At 40.2% G+C, this 16,306-nt stretch overlaps 1 protein-coding gene across 2 annotated transcripts in view; it reads left to right on the top strand.

The window, feature by feature from the left end:
• The window catches only part of bgnb (biglycan b), a 131,938-nt gene that overhangs the window by 113,567 nt on the left and 2,065 nt on the right, over positions 1-16,306 (top strand). For both annotated transcript variants that reach the window (XM_013132499.3, XM_010865667.3), the window contains exons 4-6: positions 7,678-7,891; positions 7,984-8,094; positions 9,459-9,552. In XM_013132499.3, the coding sequence (XP_012987953.1) occupies positions 7,678-7,891; positions 7,984-8,094; positions 9,459-9,552 (419 nt within the window). The remainder of the gene's footprint in view (positions 1-7,677; positions 7,892-7,983; positions 8,095-9,458; positions 9,553-16,306) is intronic.

Here is a 16,306-nt window from a genome sequence, read left to right as displayed (position 1 = left end):
CTATGAAGGGAGAAGTACGCAGCGTTGTTGGAGACCGTCGGTGTCTTAGAAATTTCTCACATATAATAGCCTTCCTTTCTCAGAACAAGAATAGACTGATGAGTTTCCTAAGAAAGTTTTCTGTTTCAAACCACAATTGCTGAGGCTCCAGATACTGAATTAGTCTTAAGAAGGTCAGTTTTATTGCACCTTGAATCAGCACAACAGTTTTCAGCTTTGCTAACAATAATTACCAAAGGGTTCTCTAATTATCAATTAGCCTTTTAAAATGATAAACGTGGATTAACTAACAAAACGTGCCTTTGGAACACAGGTCTGATGGTTGCTGGTAATGGGCCTCTGTACACCTATGTATACATTCCAATAAAGATCTGACATTTCCACCTATGATAGTCATTTACAACATTAACAATGTCTACACTGTATTTCTGATCAATTGTATTTTAATGGACAAAAAATTTGCCTTTCTTTAAAAAAATCTGATATTTCTAAGTGACCCAAAACTTAAAGTCGTGCATCTGGTCACAATCCAGAATATACATACCCGAGGTACATGTGCACATAACCCAGAAACAGGATATGTGCTGACTAAAAAGCACGATGACTAGACCAAAAACATGAAGTGCTTTCCAGGTCCGGGGAGGTTGTCGAGTGTCACTCAGAAAAATGGACTGGATTCCCAACTGAACACATTGTTGCAGTCTCACTTGAGACTGGTGCACCAACCCATGTCCTGATAGTTTTTTGTGGTTTTCCTGGAGCATATACCCTCACATCTCACAGATATAAAAGTAAGGGACGACGCACCACTTACATAGTATTGTGTTGGTCTGCCTGTATGTGATTGAGTGTGAAAAAAAGTGAGTTAACATATATCTAAGGTATCAATAACCGGTTCCAAATTTTCAAGAACTGGATTCAAAAAGACACTTGCATTTCGATTCTGTTTGGTTCCTAAGGTTTGTATTTCAGTCGTACACTTTACAGTCCATAAAAGTTGCACTTATCTGCTAGCACCTGCTATGCGGACAGCGGACCTAATGTCACGTAATTTCTCGAAGTACGTCAACAAAGCAAGCACGTGAGAACTGAGGAGAGACACTTCTGTTTACATCCTGGACCATGGCTGACCACAGCAAACGCTCAAAAGTGTGGCTTAGCTTCACGATTTATTTTATTTTTTATTGACACATCCAAATGCAAGGCCTGCAGTAAAAATATTTCCTCCGAGGGAGGAAGCACTTCCAATATGATTAAGCATTTACTTGAACAAGGCGTCCCATGGGCCACGCCCTGATTACTTTTTTCCACAATGACACTATTTCCACAACGAATGACCTAGAGTGCATTTTTTTTGTGTACATGCCTCATTCCCCAGGAGGTAAAGAATTGCATCAAGGACCTATCATGTCTGCCATCTTGAATTTTCTGTACAGTGGAAATTTGGAAAAAACCTATAAGAATGTACTTTAAATCAACAATATGTCAGATTGACCTGCCCTTTGGCATACCGATGTCTCATACATGCCTCTAGTTTGATGTGGAATAAGAGATACATTGCAAGATGGCAGACAAAATGGCTGACCAGTGTAAAACAAATGTATCCATAAACTGTGTGTGCATTGCATTATGGGAAAATGATATGAACAGGACCACTGAAAATAGCGACAACGTATACCTAATACAAAGAGACCCAACCCGATTCCTCCACAGGGGCCGCCACAGGCCACACCCCTTTCAGTTTTTTCACCGATTAACCTAGAATGCTGATTTTACATGCCTCATTCCCCAGGACGTGTAACACTGCATCAGGAACCAATCATGTCCGCTATCTTGTATTCACTTCTATAGTGACAATTTCATGAAACATACAAACATTTCTCATCTCATCTTCATCCGCTTATCCGGTATCGGGTCGCGGGGGCAGGAGCTCCAGCAGGGGACCCCAAACTTCCCTTTCCCGAGCCACATTTGCCAGCTCTGATTGGGGGATCCCGAGGCGTTCCCAGGCAAGTGTCAAAGTAAAATCTCTCCACCTAGTCCTGGGCCTACCCCAAGGTCTCTTCCCAGCTGGACGTGCCTGGAACACCTCCCTAGGGAGACGTCCTGGGGGCATCCTTAAAAGATGCCCGAACTACCTCAACTGGCTCCTTTCGATGCAAAAGAGCAGCGGCTCTACTCCGAGTACCTCATGGATGGCTTGGCTTCTCACCCTATCCCTAAGGGAGAAGCCAGCCACCCATCTGAGAAAACCCATTTTAGCCGCTTGTACTCGCAATCTTGACCCATGACCCAGCCTTCATGACCATAGGTGAGGGTAGGAAGGAAAATTGACCAGTATATCGAGAGCTTTGCCTTCCGGCTCAGCTCTCTTTTCGTCACAACGGTGCGGTAAAGCGAATGCAGTACCGCCCCCGCTGCGCAGACGCTCCATTGTCCCCTCACTCGCGAACAAGACCCAGAGATACTTGAACTCCTTAACTTGGGGTAACGCCTCATTCCCTACCTTGAGAAGGCACTCCATTGGTTTCCTACTGAGAACCATGGCCTCAGATTTAGAGGTGCTAATCCTCATCCCAACCGCTTTGCACTCGGCTGCGAACCGGTCCAGTGAGTGATGAAGGTCACAGACCACTGATGCCATCAGGACCACATCATCCGCACAAAGCAGTGATGAGATCCCCAGCCCACCGAACTGCAATCCCTCCCCACCCCGACTACACCTCGATATCCTGTCCATAAAAGTTACAAACAGGATTGGTGACAAAGTTGTTTGACTACCTCAGTGACTTGTGCCATGGAGATTGACGATGCTTCCCCATCAGCCTCCAGCTCTGCCTCCACTATAGAGTGCGTGTTAGTAGGATTTAGGAGTTCCTCAAAGTGTTCCTTCCATCGGCCTATTACCTCCTCAGTTGAGGTCAACAGTTTCCCATCCTTACTGTGTACAGAAATATACAGCCCCGAATGTATTGTGATCCTAGCGACGCCTCTGTCTGTGTCTATGCCTTTCGAAAGTGGACTGTATATCAACAATTTGATTGACCTGGCCAGCGGCATATGTGTCTTATACGTATCCCTTATAGGGCATTTTTACATGTAATTTTCTGTATTTCAGAAAGATTGTACATTTCTGTTATCAAGAAGCACAATAATTATCTGTTTTTCACAGAGTTTGATTAGCTTTTTACTGTATAAATAAGGAATATTCCTTTCCCATTATCGATATCCCTGCATGCTTAGCGACTGTTCTATTTGTTCATGTTTATGTTTGTTGTAATTGATATGAAGGTGAGAGAGCTTTTTTTTGTGCCATCTTGTGGTACACTCTTGAATGTTTTTTGGGGAATTATGGTCGTGTTTGGGTGTCAACCATAGAAAGGAAAACCATTCTGTTTGGTGTGGTTTGCTGCTTTATGTTGGAATGGTATGGCTGATTTCAGAATCTTACATCAATTTGCTGGCATGGTGCTTGGTAGAGTTTGGGGTGGTGGTGCTGCCTGATAGCAAATAATTGATGTAGGTGTGTGGATTACAACTGTCTATCATGTAGGTATGTGATCAGAATCCTCCCCCAGGGGTGTTTCAGTACTTTAGTTTGCTACTATCATGAAGTTGTTGTTTCCATCCTGTTCCCACAGGCTCTAGGCTATATTTCTGCACAGGGCTGCTAATGGATCTAATTGCTATGTCATACTATCATACTGAAGTATGACATGACAATGTTAGCCCTTCATGCTAACTCTAATACCACTGTAAGAGTTATCTTAACCCTTTGGCGCGTACGATCACAGCAGTGTGATCAATCTAGAGCATACCTAGCTAACATTAGCATACCTAGCTACAAGTAACGTAACAATGGCTGGTACAACCGCGCTATTATTTACTCACATTTAGCTCAAATAGTGTTTATAACTTTATTTCCTGATTGTAATTGTTTCAAGACCATACTATGATATTAACCAGGTAGAAAGCATTCAAATCGGGACAAGAAGTGTTATTTACTTACCAACAGACAGCCAATACTAATACACAAAAACGAATTATATTAGCAACTACTACCGATCAAAACCATTGCAAAAACTTTCTAGAAGTTACGTTCCCCGTTGTATGCATTTTATATAGTTTATTCATTTTCACTGCACTGAATTACTGGTCATGATTTGTTAGCTAGCGGGCAGCTGACATTTGCTAGCGGGTAGCTGACGTTTTCTAGCTAGCTACAGTTATAAATCAACCAACTTTTGCAGCTCTTAGAATTCGAGTCAACGAGAGAAGCTTGCAATGCAATGCATGTAGTGTTCCTTACCTAGCAAGGTGACTGTTCAAATGCTGGCGTGAGTTCAAATGCTGGAGAGTACTGAAGTCACGTGCAAAAAAACTCACTCTCGGTAAGGAATATTTGAAACTCACGCGTGAAAAGGTTAAAATCTACCTGTAGTCGGACTGATCTGACCTATTATATAAACAATTCAATTGAAAAACAAACTGAAATCTTCGAGGGGGAGAAATGAAAAATAATAACCTTACAATAACCTGGTTACATAAGTGTGCACACCCTCATATAACTGGGGATGTGGCTGTGTTCAGAATTAACCAATCACACTCAAACTCATCTTAAATAGAAGTAATTACACACCTGCCATCATTTAAAATGACTCTGATCACAAATAAAATTCAGCTTTTCTAGTAGGATTGTCCTGACATTTACTTAGTTGCATCTCAGAGCAAAAGTCATGCAGAGAGCTTCCAAAGCATCAAGGGGATCTCATTGTTGAAAGATATCAGTCAGGTGAAGGGTACAAAATAATTTCCAAAGAATTAGATATACCATGGAACACAGTGAAGGCATCATCAAGTGGAGAATATATGGCACAAATGAGACATTAACAAGAACTGGACGTCCTTCCAAAATTGATGAAAAGACAAGAAGAAAACTGGTGAGGGACGCTTCCAAGAGGCGTCAAGTCTCCCAAAAGTACGTGGGAAAATGTGTTATGGTCTGATGAAACCAAGGTTGAACTTTTTGGCCATAATTCCAAAAGGTATGTTTGGTGCAAAAACAACACTGCACATCACCCAAAGAACACCATACCCACAGTGAAGCATGGTGGTGGCAGCATCATGCTTTGGGGCTGTTTTTCTTCAGCTGGAACCGGGGCCTTAGTCAGGGTGGAGGGAATTATGAACAGTTCCAAATACCAGGCAATTTTGGCACAAAACCTTCAGGCATCCGTTAGAAAGCTGAAGATGAAGTTCACCTTTCATGACAATGACCCAAAGCACACATCCAAATCCACAAAAGCATGGGTTCACCAGAAGGAGATTAACGTTTTGGAATGGCCCAGCCAGAGCCCAGACCTGAATCCAATTGAACATCTGTGGGGTGATCTGAAGAGGGCACAGGCGATGTCCTCGCAATCTGACAGATTTGGAGCGCTTTTGCAAAGAAGAGTGGGCAAATATTGCCATGTCAAGAGTGCTGTAATAAAGTCAAAAGGTGCTTCAACAAAGTATTAGTTTAAGGGTGTGCACACTTATGCAACCAGGTTATTGTGAGTTATTTTATTTTATTTTTTTCTCCTCAAAGATTTCAGTTTGTTTTTCATTTGAATTGTTCACGTTATAGGTCACATTAAAGGTGGAAAAAGTTCTGACCAGATTTATCTTTGTTGAATTTTTAAACATCACAAACACCTGGCATTTTAACAGGGGTGTGTAGACTTTGTATATCCACTGTATCATGTCTGCCATCTTGGATATTGTTTTCATGAAACATTTAAATTCTACATAAAATCAACAGTAACTCTGTTTGACCAGGCGAGTGGCATATATGTGTCTAATAGATGTCTCCCCATAGGGTGTTTTTAAGCTGAGAGAAATTATACAAGATGGTGGACAATATGGCTGACCATAGTAAAAAAAACGATATTAAAGAGCTTACCATGAGATTATTTCTGCTGCCGTATGCTTACAATGTTTATATGGCTGCATCCCCATGCTCACCATGTCACAGGAGAACCCCGTCCCTTGGTTACTTGCAACTATATTTTTGGTTTGTAATTGTTTCTGTTTATCATTCCTTATAAGAAATTATATTTCTTTCATAAATTAAGTGAAATAGAAACCTTTAATCCTGTCACTGTCGACAGTTGACTGATTATAGCCTAAATGTGCAAAGAGTAAAAGTTAGGCAGATTATACTTCTTGAAATATGCATGTTATTTCTTCTCTCCCAAAAATATTGGAATAAGAACTGGGATTTGAAAAGAACCGGATTCGATAAGCAGAATTTTTTTTAATGGATTTATTATGTCTATGCTTGTGCCAATCAATGTAATTTAGAAAATCATTAATCCAAGTTTTTTACAGTGGGCTAAATTACAGAACAAAATGTAATACCTTAATTGCATAATATAACAGCAACAATCACAGCACTAGCATTGTAAAAAAACATTTGATTGTAAACAATTCTCCATAGTAGCCTATGAACCTTATAATCTCAACCAGATTCATTTTGAAAACCACTTGAAAATTCCGCTTGAGATTCTTGAATTATTTACAAATAAACTTAATTGTTGTTTTGAATGAGTAATCTTATATTTTAGATACATTTAATATGAATTTTATAAAAACACAAGGTATAGCCTAATCTCTATGGACCTTCCTGGATTCAAAAACTCAAACTTTGAATTCAAAGAAAATTGTGCTGGTGGCATGTGAATCTTCCATATAAATACATGCACACATCTTAATGGATTTGTATTTTTTGCTTGCATTAGTCAATGTAATTTTGAAAATGCCAGCTCTCAATATTTAGACATTTCACAAAAAATAACCATAGTACAAACAAACAAAAACAAACACACAGATTTCATTGGTGGTGGACATTAATAATAATAATGTGGTAATCTTATCCAGAGCAACTTAGGTCTACCTGTCTTAGTTGTAAGTGCACATATTTCCATCGTTTTCCAATCCTTGCTATGATCCGCATTAAAATTCCAACCATGCAGGTTAACCCAGTTGACGTAATGCCTCTGCTTGCTAAATTGATGACAGGAGTTGGATGGCGGCCCTCTGGCCCTAGGAACACATGCTTAGCCTAAATTCTAGAAGACTGCAAGTTAGCTAGACCGTAGTGCCTGCTGGTTTGAATGGGTATGGAGACTGGACTTATCGTTTCGAAGGGGCAGTGTTCCAATGCGAGTTATATAAGCAACAGTACATTAGTGGGTTAACCCTATTTGGGCGCAATTTGTCAGCAGCCCATGTTCAAGTTCTTAAAACAAGACTAACTGTCTTAAAAAACCTGCCATCAGTAGATTTGACCTTCATAAAGCAGTTTCCTGAGGAATGTGTGTCATTTACCTCATAACATTTCTTATAATAAGATGTTCTAAGGCAAGCGTCTGTAGAAAGATAACTTTTTTTATTTGCCTCTGGTCAGGTCCAATATTGAGCTTGGCCATCTGTCCTGGAACAGGAACACATGACGGCTTTCCTGGAGTAAAGGAAAGGAGAGCCAGCAGGCAGAGGCTGACAAAAGACATTGACTAAACTAGGGCAAATTTAGGAGTGAGAAAAGGCATAAAGGGGTTGCTGTCTTTGCTTATTTAGTACCCATACTCTCTTTCTCTCTCACACACACACCCTCTGTCTCTTTTTTCTCCTTAGGCCCTGTCCCTGGTGAATAATAAGATCAGTAAAGTCCACCCCAAGGCTTTTGTTCCTCTGAAACACATGCAAAAGTTGTACTTCTCTAGAAACCTCCTGACAGGCATCCCCAAGAACCTTCCCCCATCTCTGGTGGAGCTGAGGATCCATGAGAACCATATCAAGAAGGTCCATGAGGGAGCTTTCTCTGGACTGGGCAGCATGAACTGCATAGGTTAGAATTCATTGAAGATTCTTCTGTATTACCTCAGCAAATCCAATATGCTAGAATTCAAATTCAGCACAGATGTGTCTTATGTTTTTTAGAGATGGGAGGTAACCCCATCCAGAACAGTGGGTTTGAGCCAGGAGCCTTTAAGGGACTAAAACTAAACTACCTGCGCATCGCTGAGGCCCAACTTACCGGAGTACCCAAAGGTGCGTGGTCCTAGCTTCCTGAAAGCCAACCAACCAGGGAGTTAACTAATGTACAATCATGTGAAAAAGTAAGTACACCACCTGGAGAGTTGTATGTTTTTAACTAATTGTACATATGAATATGAAATCTTCACTTCATCACTATAGACAGATAACCTAAGACAGGTAACCTAATGACACTGGAAAAAAAAGTACACCCCTAGGTTCAGCTACCCCTTTGGCTGAAATAACTTCATGCAGCATTTTCTTGTAACTATTGCGTGGGAGGACTATTTGCCCACTCTTCTTTATGCTACTTCTCCTAATGTGTCATGTTCAAGAGCATTCTTACATGCATTGCCCCCTTCATGTCTACCCCTCAGTATTTCAATATGAATGAGATATGGGCTCTTATGCTGCCATTCTATAACCGTCAATTTCTTATTTTTGAGCCATAATTTTTTAGCTTGTGTGTTTTGGATAATTGTGCACAGTCAGACAAAACGGGAGTTTTATTGGCACATATTCCTTGTATTTCTTTACTTGGTCAAACCACCAGGTGGTCACCAAACCCAGCTGAAACAAAAACAAAAATGAACAACGAAACTTAAATGGACTCCTTTGTCCAACTTAACGGCACTGTTCATTAATGAAAATAATACAGTCCGGCCTGTCCTTTGGCATCTTTCCTCTCTCCCACTTTTAGCAGCTTAAATCAGGCAGTTCATCTCTCAGCCATCCCCTCGCGCCTTCATTAAGGGCACCTGTTTTATACGGGAGAAGGAGACAGATAATTAATCCCCAGGTGTCCCTGGTTGTGTCTGACTGCCCCACACTTACTTGCTGCCTGGGGCTGTGGCTGTGTTGGGAGCTCCGGCTCAACCGACCCTGTCACACATAATACCATCGCCTCCATTCGTTATGGTTGGTACAAGGCTCTTCTGTTCAATGGCAGGGCTTAATTTTTGCCAAACATGCCTAGATGTTTTTACCCAAGGATTGTCGGTCAAACATCAGTCTTGTCTGATGAGGCTTCTTCCTTTCTTACCTCCAATGTTGACTGAGTTGGTGAAGTCTCCTTCAGTAACCTTTATCAATGAATGTGGTTGGAATTTAGTATTTAGTAATTCAGTCATTTTTGTAAAAAAATGTAAAACTAAAATGTGCAGTTTACTTGTATGGCTGGATTTAAATGACATTGCAGGTAATAACACAAAACATAGAAATGGGGATGTTGACACAATTGGATGTAGTATTTTACAAAAGCCAAATGGGACCCGTTTTGGCTCATGGGCACCACTTTCACAACTACTGTCTGAAATTGTTATTATTATTAAAAAAAATCTAAATTAATCTTTAACAGGGGTGTGCTCTGTCTCCTCCAGATCTGCCAGACAGTCTCCATGAACTGCATCTGGACCACAACCAGATTCAGGCAATCGAACTGGAAGACTTGAGCCGCTACAAACACCTGTACAGGTGAGAGAAATACAGTGGGATTTACAAGTGTGTCCCTGAGCTATATCAGTGTTAGTGTTATCTGCCATAATTGACTACTGAGAGTTGCCAGATTATAATGGATTGGTTAGCGGACCCTTGCAATGTATGTAATAGCTGTTTGAGGCTGTACTGAGAAAAAACACTTTTATGGACATGTCTACCGTCCATTGACACTTTCTTTGGCAACCATGCCTGCTAGTGGTGACCATCCATTGACTCCTTCTTTAGAAACCATGCCACCTAGTGGTGACTTTACGAAAAACTAAAACTTGAAACAGAGATTGGAATATCCCTAGCAATTTCATATTCCATAAAATGGAATCTTTTCTCATCTATCCTTACCCATCTATCCTTACCCTTCCATGACCTGAGTACTGACATCTGATGAAGAGATGTCATATTGGTTCATTCAAATCCCTGAACAATTCTCTAATTTTACTGAATTACAAACAGTAACATTTTGTTTTGTCAAAATTAGTGGTACTCCAACCCCCGCACTCCAGACCCCTCTGTGATATACACTTACCTAAAGGATTATTAGGAACACCTGTTCAATTTCTCATGAATGCAATTACCTAATCAACCAATCACATGGCAGTTGCTTCAATGCATTTAGGGGTATGGTCCTGGTCAAGACAATCTCCTGAACTCCAAACTGAATGTCAGAAAGGGAAAGAAAGGTGATTTAAGCAATTTTGAGCATGGCATGGTTGTTGGTGCCAGACGGGCGGGTCTGAGTATTTCACAATCTGCTCAGTTACTGGGATTTTCACGCACAACCATTTCTAGGGTTTACAAAGAATGGTGTGAAAAGGGAAAAACATCCAGTATGTTGCAGTCCTGTGGGCAAAAATGCCTTGTTGATGCTAGAGGTCAGAGGAGAATGGGCCGACTGATTCTAGCTGATAGAAGAGTAACTTTGACTGAAATAACCACTCGTTACAACCGAGGTATGCAGCAAAACATTTGTGAAGCCACAACACGCACAACCTTGAGGCGGATGGGCTACAACAGCAGAAGACCCCACCGGGTACCACTCATCTCCACTACAAATAGGAAAAAGAGGCTACAATTTGCACAAGCTCACCAAAATTGGACAGTTGAAGACTGGAAGAATGTTGCCTGGTCTGATGAGTCTCGATTTCTGTTGAGACATTCAGATGGTGGAGCCCGAATTTGGCGTAAACAGAATGAGAACATGGATCCATCATGCCTTGTTACCACTGTGCAGGCTGGTGGTGTAATGGTGTGGGGGATGTTTTCTTGGCACACTTTAGGCCCCTTAGTGCCAATTGGGCATCGTTTAAATGCCACGGCCTACCTGAGCATTGTTTCTGACCATGTCCATCCCTTTATGACCACCATGTACCCATCCTCTGATGGCTACTACCAGCAGGATAATGCACCATGTCACAAAGCTCGAATCATTTCAAATTGGTTTCTTGAACATGACAATGAGTTCACTGTACTGAAATGGCACCAGATCTCAACCCAATAGAGCATCTTTGGGATGTGGTGGAACGGGAGCTTCGTGCTCTGGATGTGCATCCCACAAATCTCCATCAACTGCAAGATGCTATCCTATCAATATGGGCCAACATTTCTAAAGAATGCTTTCAGCACCTTGTTGAATCTGCCACGTAGAATTAAGGCAGTTCTGAAGGCGAAAGGGGGTCAAACACAGTATTAGTATGGTGTTCCTAATAATCCTTTAGGTGAGTGTATATCAAGTTTTATTTCATTCACAAGATCATCATAGTTACACTCAGCTATAATAGTTATATCTTTGGGGATTAAGATACCTAGGTATTTTAATACTGTCCGATCCCATTTACGATTGAATTCATCGATTCTTGTTTTTGGAGGATTATAATTAAATGTCAATATCTGTGTTTTGTTTACATTTAGTTTATAACCAGCGTAATCACCAAAGCTACTTAGAGTCTGAAATACTTTGGGAAGTGATGTGTTTGGTTCACTTATGTACAATAACACATCATCACGTATAGCGCCAGCTTGTGCACATCACCAGAAATATTTATACCTTTTATACTGTTTGTTTGCCTTATTAATTGAGCTAGCGGTTCTATATAAAGGGCGAAGAGTAAAGGGGAGAGTCCGCACCCTTGTCTTGTCCCGCGTTCTAGTTCAATTGTATTTGATAAATGACCATATCTGTGCAGTTGGTTTTGTGATCACTATAACAAAATCTGAGTGAAAACCAAATCTCTCCAGTACTCTAAACAGAAAAGCCCAGTTTACGGAGTCGAAAGCTTTTTCTGCGTCAAGCCTAATCACTGCAGCTTGTGTTTGGTGTTTTTCAATATGGTTTAGTATGTGTAATGTAAGTCTTATATTATCATGAGTTTGTCTTTGCGGGATGAATCCTGTCTGATCAGTAGAAATTAGTTTTGGAAGTATCTCTTCAATTCTCTTCGAAAGGATTGATGTGAAAAGCTTGTAATCAATATTAAGAACAGAAAAAGGTCTGTAAGAACTACAATTAAGCTGGTCCTTTCCCTCTTTGTGAATTACAGATATAGTGGCCTGTTTCCATGATGGTGGCATCATACCCTCTTTTAGAGCCTGATTAAATATTTGAAGGAGGAATGGTGAATGGTTTTTTATACCATTCGGACGTAAATCCGTCTGGACCCGGAGATTTGTTTGTTTTAAGCCTTAATATGGCATAGAATAGTTCTCTTTCTGTGATATTAGCCACTAGCCTTTGATTTTGATCATCTGACAAAACAGGTAAATTAAGTTGTTCAAGGAAACCCTTGATTTGTTTTCCATCTTTTAACTTTGGTTGTGTGTATAATTGTTTATAGTAATTCTGAAAGGCCTGTTTAATTTCATTTTGTTTATAAACGCATCTCTTAGAATTTGGGTCTCTTATTTTACATATTGTGTTGTCTGTTTGTTGCTTTTGTAATTTGCTCGCTAAGAGTTTAGCAAACTTAGCACTAGATTCATAGTATTTTTGTTTGGTATAGATCATCTTCTTTCGTATTTCTTGTAAATATAGTGCATTCATATTATTTCTCAATATTTTCATCTTAATATTAACCTTATGTTGTGATTTTAACGAGCAAGAGAAATCCGCAACAACCACCTCCAAGACTGTAGATAATGACATCACTTGCCCATAGCTGGGGATCTCGTAACAGTGAGAATTCCATTGGTCCCCCTGGGCCAGGCAGGTAGACAAGCCCCTGGTCTGTTCCACTCCTTCTGCACCAGAACCTTCTGGTGCATTGTTATGAAAGACTCTGCTGGTTATCCCTATACATTTTGGAAAATCGTTAATTAATTAAAACTGGGTAACAGTGATCTGGATATTTATTGAACCTCAACACGCCCACCCCTTGTGACCTAGTCTTGAAAATTACATAGGTGTATCATTATGAAAATGTTTGCCTCTGGGATTTTCCGCCATTTTAGATTTTTTGAAAAACACTCAAAAATTAACTCATGCACCAAATGTCCGATCTTCACGTACTTCGATATTTGGCATCTTGGGACCAAAGTCCTCAAAAGTTATATCAGCCAGGCCAGTATGTCAAAAAACATGGATGCAATTGACTAATGAACATGTGTGGGGGTGTGGTTTTGCACATATATAGACACCTCCTACAAGGATAACGGTATAATACTTTTACTTGGTAAGTATGTTGACAAGGACCATAAGGAAAAAAATTACTGCAAGGTTTTTTTTATCAACCACACGGTGGCGCTATTGAGGTTTTTCACATTAGCAAGGTCATCATACTCAGTCCGTTTGAGATACAGACATGAAAAGAGTTAGATAAGTCCACCTCCTCACAAGGAACATATTTACCATTGGGACTAATCAACTTCGCTTTAATGGTTTGCCGGCCATTTTGAATATGTGAAAAACACAAAAAAATTTACTCCTCTGGCACCAAAAATCCGATCTTCAAGGACTTTGATATTTGGCATCTAGGGACCAAGGTCCTCAAAAGTTATATCAGCCAGGCCAGTATGTTGAAAAACATGGCCGCCATTGACAGATGAACATATGCAGGGGCGTGGTTTTGCACATATATAGACAAATCTCCTATAAGGATAATGGTATGATGATTCTACTTGTTTTGTATGTTACTGGGGATGGCAGTTGGATATGCACTGGAATTGCTTGTATCTTATTTTGTCTCAATAAAATATGATTAAAACAAAGATGACACCAAAATGATTTCTGCTTTCTGCAAATAGGTACCATCGGTCTCTAACAATGTGATCTCTGAAATGCAGCGTATGGTATATTACTTTTATTTGAAATGGTTTTACATGAGGCTTTGATTTAACAAATGACTACTTTATATGAATTGTTATCATTACAAATGAACTGACATTTTTTAAATCACATGAATTATAATGTCACAGCCTGTCAAGAAATATTTCATGAAAGGTGCAATGGAAAAACAATTGAATAAATGATTTCTCAGAAAATGTAATACACATATTTTGAAAAAAGAATCTAGTAGCGTGCTTTGCAGAACCAATTGTGTTATTCCACCCCTTTGCACTGTTTCTGTATGGTTTCCTAGAAACTCTTACATACATGGCCCCATCCATCCTCCCCTCAATATTTTTGGGGATGCCTTTGTAGAAAAGCATCCCCAAAGAAGGATGTTTCCACCTCCATGCTTCACAGTTGGGATGGTGTTCTTGGGGTTGTAGTCATCCTTCTTCTTCCTCCAAACACGGCGAGTGGAGTTTATACCAAAAAGCTCTATTTTTATCTCATCAGACCACATGACCTTCTCCCAATCCTCCTTTGGATCATCCAGATGGTTACTGACATGCACTGGCTTAAGCAGGGGGACCTTGCATGCGCTGCAGGATTTTAATCCATGACGGCGTAGTGTGTTACTAATGGTTTTCTTTGAGACTGTGGTCCCAGCTCTCTTCAGGTCATTGACCAGGTCCTGCCGTGTAGTTCTGGGCTGATCCCTCACCTTACTCATCATCATTGATGCCCCACGAGGTGAGATCTTCCATGGAGCCCCAGGCTGGGGGAAATTGACCGTCATCTTGAACTTCTTCAAATTGCGCCAACAGTTGTTGCCTTCTCACCAAGCTGCTTGCCTATTGTCCTGTAGCCCATGCCATGCAGGTCTACAATTTCATCCCTGATGTCCTTACACAGCACTCTGGTCTTGGCCATTGTGGAGAGGTTGGAGTGTGTTTGATTGAGTGTGTGGACAGGTGTCTTTTATACAGGTAACAAGTTCAAACAGGTGCAGTTAATACAGGTAATGAGTGGAAAACAGGAGGGCTTCTTAAAGAACTGAACACCTTTTGCGGGATCGATCAATGTTAGAGTTTCCATAGCTGGCCAGAAATTGAATTTGCATCATACCTTATGGGTCATGTACAGTGCCTTTGGAAAGGGTTTCTAAACCATTGCATTCTACTTCAATATGATTGGGCTACATTTCTACATTACACACACAAGGTCTGTCAGATATTCAGTCATTCCAAATATTCCAATAACCCTTGTAATTCCAGAATCTGACTTTTTATCTGAACGTAACCCAAAATCTAAAGATGTGTTTACCTATTATTTTATTTGTGTTGTATTCATGCTTTCTATTGCTTCTAAACTTCATTGAATCTTAAATGTAAATTTGCCGAAAAGGGTATTGACATTACTGTAAATAAAAATATGGATATCCGTAGCTTTTTCAAGCCTACACTTAATGCACAGTAGTCTGATGTTTTGCTCCACGACCACCAACATTGTCAAAACATTGCAGAAAACACCAGGCACGCGAATGCACGTTAGCAATCATGAACACGACACATAAATCAGTTTTACCCGCGCAAAGGTAACCTGCGATTATTAGGGCAACCAGCAATGGATTTTCAAAACGCTAATGAAAGAAATAAACTGTGATTATACACCTGCACTTTTAGCTTAAAGTCATTGTCGTCAGCAGCCAATGGTAACGAATTAACACAATTTTCTGAGATGCAAAGCAAGCAGAATCTCTTGGCCTACCTGTATGGAGTTGAGGTGGCTGTGTCAAATGCAAATCATCATCCTTTGGCAATGTGCTTCCCAGCATCTTTTCTCCTCAAATATCGTGATAAATTCCTTAGAATGTTTTATCTTGAAGGCAGCACCATGTTACAGCTATCTAATTAATAGTTGCCTAATTTTCTAAACAATTCCTGTCTGTGTTGTTCAGTGCAACTCTTCCTGGCTGTGTTGTTTGGTGCATTTGACAAATAAACCTTGAAACCTGTATATATATAACACCAAGGCCTATTGCCTATCATTGTTCTGAGAAAGATGCGTCGAGTAGATAACTGAATCACATTTTATATGGGTCGACTTATATTATCAGCTCTGTTTTTACCAGCCATCCAACCAACCAAAACCGGAGAAAAGCGCTTAATCTGTCACTAATCTGTTTCTGCGCGCCCACATTTGCTCGCATGATGATCATACACACAACTGAGGCGCGCAATTGTAATTTTGGTTAACATTAAATGAAAAACATGCATGGTGTCAAAATTATTTCACGCACCTATTCTTTTTCAAATGAAAAAATATCGATTACAATATTTTAGTTGGTAAAGTAACAGATTACAGTTACTGTTCTTCTGTAATCCGTTACATGTAACGGATTACTTGCAATCCGTTACTCCCCAACTCTGCACCACTCTAACTTTACGTTTATTTCCTTATAGAGTAAAACCA

The sequence above is a fragment of the Esox lucius genome, chromosome 12, assembly GCF_011004845.1.
Source record: "Esox lucius isolate fEsoLuc1 chromosome 12, fEsoLuc1.pri, whole genome shotgun sequence".
Lineage (NCBI taxonomy): Eukaryota > Metazoa > Chordata > Actinopteri > Esociformes > Esocidae > Esox > Esox lucius.
The sequence above is the reverse complement of the archived record's forward strand: the minus strand, read 5'-3'. Positions and strand labels throughout refer to the sequence as shown.